Source organism: Lonchura striata, chromosome 1 (assembly GCF_050655825.1).
Source record: "Lonchura striata isolate lonStrDom1 chromosome 1, ASM5065582v1, whole genome shotgun sequence".
Taxonomy (NCBI): domain Eukaryota; kingdom Metazoa; phylum Chordata; class Aves; order Passeriformes; family Estrildidae; genus Lonchura; species Lonchura striata.
The window spans coordinates 37,414,528-37,427,612 of NC_140703.1; the positions used below are offsets into that span (position 1 = coordinate 37,414,528).

The following is a 13,085-nucleotide window of genomic DNA, read 5'->3' on the forward strand; positions in this document are numbered from 1 at the left end:
TAATCTTAAACTAATTGTTAAACTTTACAGATGCATAATTGTCTGCCTAGAGTAAGATTTCATTTTCTTATCCAAATTTATTTCAAGTATAATAAATCTTGACTTAGGAGAATAATTTAAGTTAAAATAAAAATTTAGTCATTATCAAGTCACAGATAATCTCCTATTCCTGAGTTATCCTTGCATATTTAAATAGGCCTGTCAGAGATCCCCAAGTAATAGGATATTACTATTTCTAATACAGTCACTGGCAGCTACTTAGTACTTAACACTTACAAATGAACTAATCGAATTTTGGAATAAGCTTTAGTGTTTGTATGGAGATTTTTGAAATGAGGTAGCAGGATTGGCAGTGATAGCACACACAGAAATGGTAAGCAGCCTTCCGTACGGCACAGAGGAAAGGATAACCTCAAGTACATACAAAATATAACATGGACATCGACCCTTCGTACAGCTCTTGCCACTTGAGAAAGACACTTTGGGGTGGCTCTGGTTAGTTCTGTGGCACTGTCAGCTCAGTACTCGGAGCAATCACAAAGGTAATTAAGAATGAAAATAGGGTCTGATAGGAAAGGACAAGAATGCAAAATGTAATGGTTTTCTCTGTGAATCTGTGCATTCAAGTCTTGAGTCCTACATGGAGGCAACTGAAAAAAAAACCTCAGAAGAGGGTGAACAAGTGTGTAGCATTATTTCCAAGGAAAGATAAATAATAAATAATTCCAGTATAGATAAAAGGTGTCAGAGAGAGGCAAAACAGAGTTCTACAAAAGTACCCATGGCACAAAGAAGGCAAGGGGCAAGGACAATTACTACTTTCTTACAACTCAGATACATGGAGTTTACAATGCATTCCCAAATTTGAAATATGGCAAATAGAAGGTTATTTAAACATTACCATACGTTATCAATGTGCAGCCAAGTAACAGGCTTAGAGTACACAAACGTAGAGCTTTTTGGGTATGTCACAATCAAATGTGGGTCTCAGTGCCACAGGGAGTTGTGAAGCCTAAGAATATAAAAATGTCCGAATATGAATGAGAATAACTGCTGATTCATGGGACAAGCCTGCTGACTACACTCTTCTTGGATTTAATTTTGGGTCTGTGTGGTCCTTGCTGATTTTCAGCAGCTGAGCAGGTAAGGGCCATTCTTTGCTGGTCCCTGTTTCCTAAACAGTCACTGTGGGAAACTTTGGCCTTTGGTCTGACAGTCTCTCCATTCCTGTGTGAAACAGCCTTCTTTTCCATTACTGCAACAGAAAATCATTACTGATTTTTTTTTTTTCAAATTAAGCAGTCATTTCATTTCCTAATTCCTTATGATTAAGAATAATCAGTGTAGAATTTGATGTAGAATATTAGAAGTTCTAAATTCTACTTATGATTTTTTGTAGGCCATTTAGTTTGAAAACTCAATTAAAATGTTAAAATAGTATTGTTAAGAGGAACAAGGCAATTCTTAATCTTCATGACTGTGCTAAAAAGCACTTATTTTGCAGTTAAAGAAACCTTTAAGGCATATGAAAATAGCAGTTAATAACAGAAAAGCTGAGAAATTATTAATTTTAGGGTTTCCAGAAAGAACTAACATACTGTACTTCAGGTATTTTCCTCCAGCTCTTCATACTTCTCCTCTGTCTTTCATGTAGTTGAAATAAACTTGTCATATGAGTGGTTTGGTCTCATTTAAATTGCCAGGGCACAACCTATAAAATAAAATCAACTATCAGTTCTAACTACCCTATTGAACAATTAAGGTATGTGGTTCTTCTAGAAGGTTATATGAATAAGTAGGTCAGTCAAAGGACATATGTATAGAAAATCACTGGCAATTGAAAATGGAAGATCTTGTTTGTATTAAATTGCCATTGATTTTTGGTCTAATAGTGAAATAATTCTTAAAATGTTCTTTGTCTACTTCCCTGCAACATTATATTAGCAAAACTAATGTGTTAGATGTCTTTTTTCTAACTTGGATACAATTAAAAATTGCTATTAAAAAAAAAAGGAGTTGTAAACTTCTAGCACTAGGAGATTTATTTTCTCTCAGATTGAATACATTTTCTCTCAGATTGTTTCCTGGCTATAGCTCTGCATACTTAATATGCTGTGAGAGCTGAGCTGGTTTCTTTCCATATCATAAAAGGTTTTGAAATGTTTTAAAACCTGAAAGTGTTATACTGTTAACATTTAATGTGCTGTGTTTGCAATTGATCCCTATCAAACAGGATTCCACAATTAAAAAAAAAAAAGAAAAAAAAAAGTTAATTTTAAAATTAGGACCCTGCATGATGCTGAGGAGAGAATGGCTTTTAAAAATGCCATTTTTTATAACTTCTGTTCCACAATTAAGTCAGCTTGAAACAACAAAACAATGATGATATAATCAAGGAATAATAAGGACTGCAGACAACAAGGAATATTCACTTTACACAACCTGTTAAGAAATAAATAAAATCAGTGTTAAATCAATTTTCTACCTCCCACTGCCACTGTTATATTTTCCACCAATTAGTTCTACCTTTCTGTAAGAATTGTGCCTCACTGCTGTTACATCTGTTCTGAATAACAATTCCAGTTTTCATTTTTTTTTAGTTTTATTTTCTTGCTGGAAGAGTGACTCTGCTGTTCATGTTGCCATTTAAAAGCTTACCTTTGGCCTTAAGTGGCTTGATTCTCTGTCCTGTGAGTTGAACTCTCTGCTGGGGCAGGTTCAAGTCACGCTATGCTGCTACTTATATTTTCTACTTATATTTTCTGTTCCCTCCCTTTACTGTCCTGTGCTTTATTCTCAGACTAATGTAGTTATTACTGTCAATCCAGACCTAGTAGTTGCTGCTCTTCTTTGTCACAAAGCTTTGTTTTTAGCTCACTGATAAAGACAGAGAACTGTGATGCCTCTTTGCCACTAAATAAGCAGTGTAGAGGCAGAAGGGGAGTGGGTCTGACTTAGAAGTTACTGCAGTAGTTAGTTATTTTTCAGAGTAGATTCACATTACATAATTTTGCTTTAAAAGAGATATTGCAATTATCAAAGATGTATACATTAATATTCACGCATTTGGCATTTTAAGGAGATTTTTTATGCATAGTTATTAACAAAAATTAATATAATGGACAAAAGAAATTCCATAATATAGTTCTTTGTTCTTCCTCAAAAAGAAGTTTCAAAAACTGCTTAGCATTTATTTTTAAATTAAACTTCTGAAGTTATACCTGCTGTATCTGAAAGAGATGCAATTGCACATAAACTGCAGTGTATTATTCTTCAAATAATATATATCTATCCTTTACACCTTTCTTAAAGCATGCTAAATGGCTTGCTACATGTTTTTAAATTCATTTGAAGAATTAGTTCATCATAAAGTAAGGCCTCAATGTTTATGTTCAGTTTGGCTCTTAATTATTTTTGCAAGGAAAGTTGAGGTGACCTTGGCTGTATTTTTTCATAATGGCACATTAAAAACTCTTTCTAAATAGCATTCTCATTATCTCATGCTTTGAGAGAGGACAATCCGTCTCTGTCATAGCACTGGAGAAGATGTGCGAGACAGAATTCATCAGGTGGGCTGATCCCTTTGGAAAGAAGTTCTTTCTTCTTTCTGTGAGGAGAAATATAAATGACACGAGAAAATGCTGCATTAGAATAATTATTTAATAAAGCTGGGTGGTCTTCATAATCTTCTTTTTTTGAAACAAGGTGTTTTCTTCCAGTAGGTGGATACTATTGTAGTTAAGTGCTTCTTTGCCATAGAGAAGGTGAAGAATGAGGAGGGTATTTGAAGACAGGCTGTTTTAGCAAGTATCTCATATTACTTTTTTGTGATTATTGGCCTACATGGAACACAGTTTGTCTGAGCAGGACAGTGATCTGCCCCATATCATTTTAAGCACTCCTATACTTTATATTTTTTATCCCAACTTTCAAATATTTTTACACGACTTTATTCTTATTTACTACACCAAGTTGAGAGAGAAAATATTATACTTGTCCTGGACATTAGATGTTATATACTGCATTTTTTTTCCAAATTCTTGCTTTTCTGTGCCAATAAAACATGTAGTCAGAGCCCAGCTATGCAGCTGGTAGTTGTTAGCCTATCATCTGAGTAGGATAGAGGTATCTGAAGGACCAGTGCAGTCTATGCTCTCAATGACTTTGAAGTGACATCTGAAGGGAAGCAGGTGGCTGTGGTGATCTCACACCACTTCATAGGCCTTATATCAAGTGCACTCATAACTGGAATTATCTGATATCCTAAATCTTCTTCTAACCAAAAAGTGCAAGTTTTAAAATAATATGAAGTATAAATTCCTTTTCTTAACCTTAAGACCTCTCTCTGCAGCTCAAATACAGGGGGTATGATGTTAACTAGGTCACAATATCACTTATATAACATCCATGAGTATGGGACTTTATACTCAGAGTTGTTCCAGTTTCCTGTTATCTTGCCACCCAGGAAGCCTGAAAGGAGTGAAAAATGTTTCAAAAATGTTTTAAAACACGTTAACATTTGCTAAATGTTTTAAAATTTGTTGGCCTTTCTAAGACAATTTGTTAGGAATCTGTTTATACCTGAAGGACTAATTTGGTGTCAATATCTGGGTAGATGTTGAATGTTTAACTTCATTTTGCTTTTGGAGGCAGCTTGTAACTGTCAATTAACAAAGAAATTCCTCATATCTACCCATGTCTGTGGCATGATTTGTGTCTCAGCATGAGGTTGGATGGTCACTGACTGATGACTCAGTGTAGTTTGAGCATTCACAATAAATCCAAGGGGTAGCAACACTGATGTTGTCTACAACCGAGAGAAGACAATTAACTTGAATATGGGACACTAACAAATTTTTTATGGATTGGTTAGTGTTTTAAGCCATGGAGGAATCCAGGTTTTATTAATCTTCCTGCACCGGGGCAATATTTCTTCAATTTTCTTAGTAGGTATCATTTATATTTGATATTTGTACTTGTTCTTTCATATATTGCCTAAAAGCAAAAGTGGTTTCTAAGGGAATAAAATGCAGTATTGGACAACAGTGAAATAGAATAGTTTTTATCTGCATTTTTTTTTTATTGAAAGCAACAACTGATTTAGTAAATAAACTATTAAATCCAGCTCTCTGAAACAAGTGAAATATAATGATAGAAAATGATTGCTAGCTTAAACATTTTTAAAGAGATTTTACTAAGTGCTTGACGCAATGCTTTATAACCAAATGAGTGACAGCTTTGCTATTTTGATATTTGGTAATCTTAAATTGCTGGTTTTTTTTAAATGTAAAGTTTTCCCTGGGAAATTCAGGCACAGAGAGTTCTCAAATCATGTGGAAGATTGCTATGAATAATGTTATTAACATTGAGTAAGACCAATTTTTAAGTAAAGCAGCTACTCCTTTTCCCCCAAAGGACAAACCCAGAAGCTAACAAAGGAAATTAGATTCTCTGTATCTGCCAGCACATCCACGATTGTAATAAATTCTGGTACCTGTGAAAGTCACAGCAAAACCCACACCCATGTGAGGCATAGTGCAGCCAGAAGAACAAAAAAAGTTCATTAACTTCTTGGCCTCTTGATATTTTCAGGCTTCTGAAATAAGATTTCCATCTAGCTAATATTGTATGACAGTGATGAAAGGCAGTGGCATACCCTGGATCTTCTGGCAGAAGCGTGGCTATGATAGCAATTGACCCTTGGCACTCTTGAGAGCAGAAATGTCAGGAAACAATGAGTCAAGCTTCACAGCGCCAGCAGGCCCAAGGTGTGTCCTGGGGCCAAGGCAGGGAGGTTACAAGGTGGGAGATGCTCTGTGGACGTGGTGTGGGTTTGTTTTACAAACTGCTCGCTGCTGTCTCCCGCGGATGCTGCCTGGCTGTCGGTACCAAAGGCTGCGTTCCCTGCTCCCCTCTCCCAGGCGCTCCTGGCAGGGCTGTGGTAAGTATTGCCTCCCCGGGCAGGTGCCTCACGGCAGCAGGAGAGAAACTTCAGTTTTAAGCTCTTCTTGTATCTAACTTCACAGGCTGCTGTTTGCAACTTGGAGCAGCCCTGCAAGTGCGATTGCAGTAGCCCTGGCAATGAGGTTAACTGTTTCAGATGTGGTCTGCATAATCAGATTTTGAAGGCTGAATCTGGAAAGAGTGCAAAGAACTCTTGAGACGCAATGAACTGCCTGCCAATGAGATGAATTGCTCGCACAGTTTGTTGCCATCAGTGTTATCCTAGGATATGGGTCATTTTGACTACAGCTCTACTTGCAAAGTCCCAGCTCTCTGTGACAGGAGTATGTTGTATTAACAAGTAATCTGTACTTCATCTATATTGTAAATTAATGGGTAAAAAATATTTCTTTTTCAGGTAACAAACATTTTCTTCTATGCTGTACCCAAAATTAAGATCACAGAAAGCTGTGTAGATGTTAGATTAAAAAAAATAGAAATACTATTGGGGAAAATGCCTCACCTTCTCATCTTCAGTGATAAGATATTCCCTTTCAGTGCCGCACTTCCCACAGAGCAGTTTTATGGTCCACTTGTATTGTGTATATTTATATGCAGCTACTTGAATGCCACACTAGTGTTATCAAATCTAACAATTCCTTTAACATCACACTTTAATTGTTGGAAAAGCCCCACTGAAAAGCTCTTGACAGATTTGCTAAGCATGCTTTTAAAATGATTGCTGTGTTTTCTCAATATTCTCAGCAACTAATATGCACCTGATCTTTTACTCTTGTCTCTGTATCACCAGGCCTCCTGAACCTGTTTACAGCACTGTGAACAAACTGTGTGATAAACCACCTTCTCCTAGGCACTATTCCCCTGTCGAGTGTGACAAAAGCTTCCTTCTTTCAGCTCCCTACCCCCACTACCACGTAGGCCTGCTCCCTGACTCTGAGATCACCAGGTACTGCATGCGCTTCTTCCTCACCTCCTTTGTTTAAGTGCATGAACATCACTGGATTTATCTCATAGTTTGCATCTTCACCATAGATCTTTTTCTACAGCTTGTGCTTATTTTTAACCATGCTTTCACATCTGGGAGATACATGCTGCCTTGGTATATAATTTTGGTCATCCAAAATCCAGTGATGAACACAGGCAATGTTTTGATCCATTGGAATGGTGCTCTAAAAGAGGTTACATAACATGTACCACATTTTGCAACTGAATTCAGTGTTTGTTTCTTTTTGAGTATGGAAAGTGACCAAGACTTCACTGAAAACTGTAGTGATTTGTTTTGATTCAGTCACTTTATTCCTTTGTTGTGCTTACTTAGTTCACTGAGCATCTATGGGCTTATAGGACAGCTGTCTAAGCCATTCAGAAGAAATAGAGCAAAAAATAATCACCTCCCTCACCAAATCAGGGTTAAGAATGCATCTAAAATTCAGCATTCCCTAGGCTAGCTGTGCTCTGAGAGGACAGTTAGGAAAGGCTAAAATTATGAACATTTCCATAACTGAAATAATGGAAGATCTTTCCGTAAAACATTGTCAGTGATTGCCTCCTGATAAATATTTAATGAAGGAAAGCAGACTATCCAAAACCTTACACTAGTATAACCCCGCTATTTTTCTATCTAAGGATAGTAGTAAACCATTTGCAAACAATATTTGGGAGATAGAGGAAGAGTTAGGCACAATTTTTCTGGAGTGCTTCCTTTGCTAGGAAAAAAATTCTTATCTTTTATATTCTAGAATAGAAGAAATAATTGTGTTTGGAGCTTTGATCACAGACAATTTCTACAGGAAACATTTTTCAAATCAAAGAATAATCTGGGAAGAGCAGAAGTGTGTAAGTGGAAAGTAAAATGGTAAATTAATGTGAGATACACTAACAGGAAAGAAACCCCAGGGATTATGAAGACAGTTGTGAAAGGCATTGCAATGCTATAGAAATAGAAAGCTCCATTAAAAGCAAGAAGACAAATACTAGCAAATAATGTTACAGATGTGGTAAAACCATGCAAAATATGTCAGTTTATTAGAATGAAAACTGTGTAGCTTCTAGAAGTTGTAAAAAGATTCTTAATCAAAGTGGTCAAAGTGATTAGTCAAGCTGTTCAACCCAGTGCAAGTATGAGTGAAACACATTGATTACAGTGTTTTATAAAGGTGTAAATATCTGCAGGCACTAACAGAGCTACCCATAATATTTTAATTTCTCTGCTAATGTTGCCTTATATTGCATAAGTGGGCAAAATTACTAAATTACTCTGGTTTTTTAGGTAAAGTATAAGTATGAGTAATTTATCTGTGCATGGCAGTTCTTCTGAGGTTTTAGAATGAGACAATGGAAGATTTCGTTATAGAAAGACTCCTATAATGGTCCCCTTAGAAAGAAAGAAAGATTCCAACTTGAACTAGAAAGTTGAATGAGTGGGTTCTAGGGGATGCTGGAGCCGTGGAGTTGAGTGCCTTGCTAACTACAGAGAGAGGTAGTTCATTGCTGAACTACCTCTCTAGACATGACCAGTATGGAGAGAATTTGGGGAAAAGATTATATTAAGGCTGCCACATACATAGAAGTCAATAATCAGTAATGCTCTGGAGGGCTCACAAAACTAGGCCATTTTGGCACCTGAATGTATAATTCTGTACATTCTTTTGATTTATGATTGGTTGATTGACTGCTCGGTCATCAGATATTTGATGGCCTGACATCAGGACTTGGAAAGCTAGGTATTATTCTACTGAGTGTGAGTTAACAATTCTCTTTAAGAACAAGGTTTCATTTATCTTCATTCTACTTTGATGTAATTTTGAGTTCTAGTTCCTGTATATTTAATGAGTTTGTTTAAATCATCAGTCCAACAAAAACTGCTAAAAGAACATAATATATGAGAAAAAAAACAGCTCATGGTTAAATGTGCTGTGCTATACTCTGCTACATGCTGTTGCAGAGGCAACTGATTACTATAATTTGTACTTCCTTCACACTGTGAAATAACATTCAGATGGAAAAGATGACAGTTTTCCATGTTCTCAGTACTGTCATCTTTTCCACAGGACTCTGAATAGTTGAGTGTGGAGGAAGACATTTGAAATAATATTTCAGCAAATGCCTTTGGTGAGGAAAGTGACAGCTTTACAACGGATCATGATTCAATTTCCAAATGGACTCAGTATTCACAGTTGGAGAACAGATTTTAGAAAACTACTGATATCAATTTTGCCCTAATGCAAGTGGCTGTTCTTCCAAGAGTATTTAATGTACACAGCCCTAAATTTCCCAAAGGCAATGTGTTTCAGGACTGTATTGTGTTGAAAATTTTGAAGAATTAATCCAATAAAAGACTTGGTTTAAACCCACAGCTGTGAGATCACCATCTCTGTGGGAAGTTATACTAAAAAAAAAAATTTTTGAGATACTGACCAAGTATTTTGAAAGGTTCTCCTCTACATGCCTGAACTCCTCAAAGCTCTTTTCCTCTACATTAAACACTTCAATGAGCTCCAGTCAAAACTACAATGTACCTTGCTTTCTTCATCCAAACTTCCTAGAAAGAGCTCTGCATCAGCATTTGTGAGCCTCAAGTTTGGGGAGGAAATGGCAGGTATTATTTATTTGTTTTAATTATTACAGTTATTGTTGTATCTCAGTGCTCCAATATTGGGAATCTGCTGTTCATCTGCAAGAAATTCAGTTTGACAAATGACTCTTCCAGAGGAAGAGGAACATGATGCCATATTCTCTCAACTGAAATGTTTGTAAGCAGGCCAACGCCTTTCAAATTGCTGCTCCAGATAATTTGTCAGCTGCTCCTCAGATGATTGTTTTGTCAAGGCTCATTAACTTAATAGGCAGAGAATTCATAGGGCAAAGCTTTATTTGTCTATAATAAATTCAAGTTTATAACCCTGGCTTTTATGGTGGCCTGTCAACTCCTGGGAGATTTGGAGGTCTAGAACAATGTACTTCCATTTTAGAATAAGTGTAATTGATAATGTTTTTTGATTGAGTTATCAGTTCATATATATTGATATTAAGAGAGCTCTGTCAATGTGCAACAGCTGAAAATCTGTACCATTGAAGGCAGGAGTAGAGAGAGAATTTTGGAGTAGTGAGTTTTCCTTTCAGAGCAGCATGTGGGAATGGATGTGGAATATTCATGTTCTGGCCCCTGTCATTATTGACTATTATGTCTACAAATAGAAGATTATTGTCAGTGAAAGGAAATCACAGCTCATGGATGGAACCCTCTTTCTACAAACACGAGACTTTATTTCAACACTGTGTAGCACAAAGTGTTCCTAGGCTTGCACTGAGAAATTCATTGCATTCCCCTCCACAAAGATACATTTGAAAAATGCTTTGTTTTTTCCTAGAATGTACATCCTTGTTTTCACCAAAATCTTTCTGGCCCTCTAGTTGCCTCTAGTATACTTTTTGGTAAAGGGCTGCCTCAAAATTGTTGGCTTTGTTTACTTTTTTGTTTTACTCTATAGGTATTTAGGAAATTTTATGAGTCTCTGATCATGTGATTGCCTTTTTTTTTTTTTTCCTTTTATTTTTTTTTTTGAGTACATGTAGGGAAGGAACTAATGGTTGGATTTCATTTCAATATAGTTGATGAATCAGATTAATGACAGCATTTTTTTAGAACCACCTCTACTTTCTTTGAGATGGGGATTAGGGAGAGAAGATAACATTGGCATGAGGCTCTAGGGCAGAGTCTTGAAGAAAACAGTGTGCCTTTGCATTGGTATTCAAAGGTAACTGAGCACTGTGGAGCTCTGAAGAGCCACAGGAGTAAAAGTGTGCTGAAATTAATGCAGGCATATGAGTCAGGAGACTGCAATGTCCAAAATCTTGGTGTGTGATGCTGTTTCCAGTGTGTGGCACAGAAGGGTCACCCCACTCCTGTGGTCTCTGCAGCCAGCCTTGTGTATGTCTGCCCTAAGCACTGCTGCCTGTGGTCCTTCCACGTAGTTTTAGGGATCCCTGGGATCTCTCCACAGGCCATGAAGACCACTGAGGAGGTGCTGATCGCTGTTCACAGAGCCTGGGAGGAAGTTAAGGTAGCTGCACTCAAAGGTGTGACTAGTGAGTCTCTCTGGTAGTCACTCTCTCATTATTAATATCTGCACAGCCTTTTCTTTCCTAGCAACCTGCTGGGAGTGAGCTTATTGGCAGAGTGATGCATAAAACTGCACTTGTGTGTGGCTGCCTTCCAGGGAGGCTCTTGTCATCTTTATTGAAATTCACACTGCACAGGAGTACTCATCGTCCTCCGTTCAATCCCTTGTGTTTAATATGGGAATTATATCTCCCAAAACACATCTCACCATATTTTGTGGTTTTGAAATGCCTGGTAACCTGAGAATGGAGCCTATCAAACAACTAGTAAAATAGCACTGATATTATGAAATTGAGTCTCCAACTTGGCCCACATAAACACAACCACCTTTCTTGAATTTAAAAATAACTTCTGAAAAAATAATTTCAACTGTTTAGTTCTCTTAGTTTGCCTGGTTGGTTATTTGTTTGTTTGGTGGTTTTTTTGGTAGAAATTTCAAATACTAATTACAAAATAGGAAAATAGTCTGTTTAGGTCAAATGGATGTAAACACTCAGATACTTAAAACAAGAATCAGTGCAGATTTGTGCTTTTTATTTTAACACCTTCAGATCAGCTTCTGGACTGATCTGCATTTTACACAATCCAGCCACAGACAGCAAGCTTATTTATAATGAAGTACTACTATTAAAAAACATTGCTTAAAGACAGTGGAGAGGAATCGACACACAATTCTTAATGTGGATTTTTTGACCATAAAAATAGGCAATACCGAGGTTCAGTTTATTCAATGTCAATGAAAGCAATCTAACCTTAAAGTCACAAAAAAACCCCACCTTTTGAAAATATAAGATACCTGGTTAAAATAATTCTTAGTGAAGTAGCTCCTTGGAATCAGAAGGTGGCATTTTAAAAAAGTGAATACTGTGGGGTTTAGTTTTGAGAAGTGATTTTTAAGGCATACTTATACACAAATTTGGGCATGCAGAGGCACAGAGCACATAGCAACTCCTAAGCAATTTAAGATTAAACTGGTCATCACAAGGGTTGGCTTGGGTGCTGATGTTCATACTGAAGGGAATTGAAGCATCTTGTTGATTTCCGTGAGAATCAGCTGTGTAAGTGCTATAGCCTTCACTCTCTGAACAACATCTTTAGCAATTCAAGCACTTGTTTAACTCCTAGACCTCTTTAAAAATAAGCCTGGAGACCTTGACTCACTGGCAGGAGCACACCTCACAGTGGGTGGCAGGATGCAGCCCAGATGAACACAACTACATGCACCTTATGCTTGACAGGGTTGCGCTGCTTCTGAAAACACCTTCAGATCTGAAATATTTTATAGTTATAAGGGAAAATACAATCAGCATAAACTGTGTTGATTAACTGTCTGCAACTTAAATGCAGTGTTCAATGTAGATTGTCCCTGCTTGTGAATCAGCCTCCTGAGGCCTTTAAATTATTTAAGGATCTTTTGGAAATGATAAAAGTTAATTGTGGATTTTCTTTATCACTTTCAATTAACAAATTAGAAAGTCTTAAAGGGAACAGTTTCCTATAATTTCTGTTTAATCCTGACTGAAGTGTTCTTTTCAAGTCAATGATCCAGTCATATAACTGTTAGGGTTAATGAAAGAAAAATGATGCTGCCTTTCAATCTCAGCTCACATGCTATTTTGCTTGAGTGAATCTCTGACCCTAATAAGCACAAACATTCCTATAAACTCACTTAAGTGCTTTCATTTTTTTTCATGAGGAGTCCTCTATTTTGGGGGCTATTAATTAAAATTGCTAGGAAGATGCAATTTTCAAAAACTCAGAGACATGCTTGCAGGAGAATCTTAACATGTCAAGGCATAAAACCTCTACAGTTCAAGTGTTTAATTATGTAAAGTTTCAAAAGCCTTTCAGGTTTAGATGCAGTGCTTCAGGTTAGAGCTGCTGGGCTTTATTTGCAGTTGTGCTGCTGACTAATTTTCTCCAGTTGAGCAAGTCACTTAATTCTATTTGCTTTGCTTTGTCAGTAAAGTAATCTTCTCAGTTATATTAAGAATAATAA

General features: G+C 36.7%; 1 protein-coding gene across 15 annotated transcripts in view; it reads left to right on the top strand.

Annotated features, from left to right (window-relative positions):
• DLG2 (discs large MAGUK scaffold protein 2) overlaps nucleotides 1–13,085 on the top strand; it is a 982,636-nt gene that overhangs the window by 726,861 nt on the left and 242,690 nt on the right. For all 15 annotated transcript variants that reach the window (XM_085593066.1, XM_031505123.3, XM_085593076.1 and 12 more), the window contains one exon: nucleotides 6,755–6,910. In XM_085593066.1, the coding sequence (XP_085449192.1) occupies nucleotides 6,755–6,910 (156 nt within the window). The remainder of the gene's footprint in view (nucleotides 1–6,754; nucleotides 6,911–13,085) is intronic.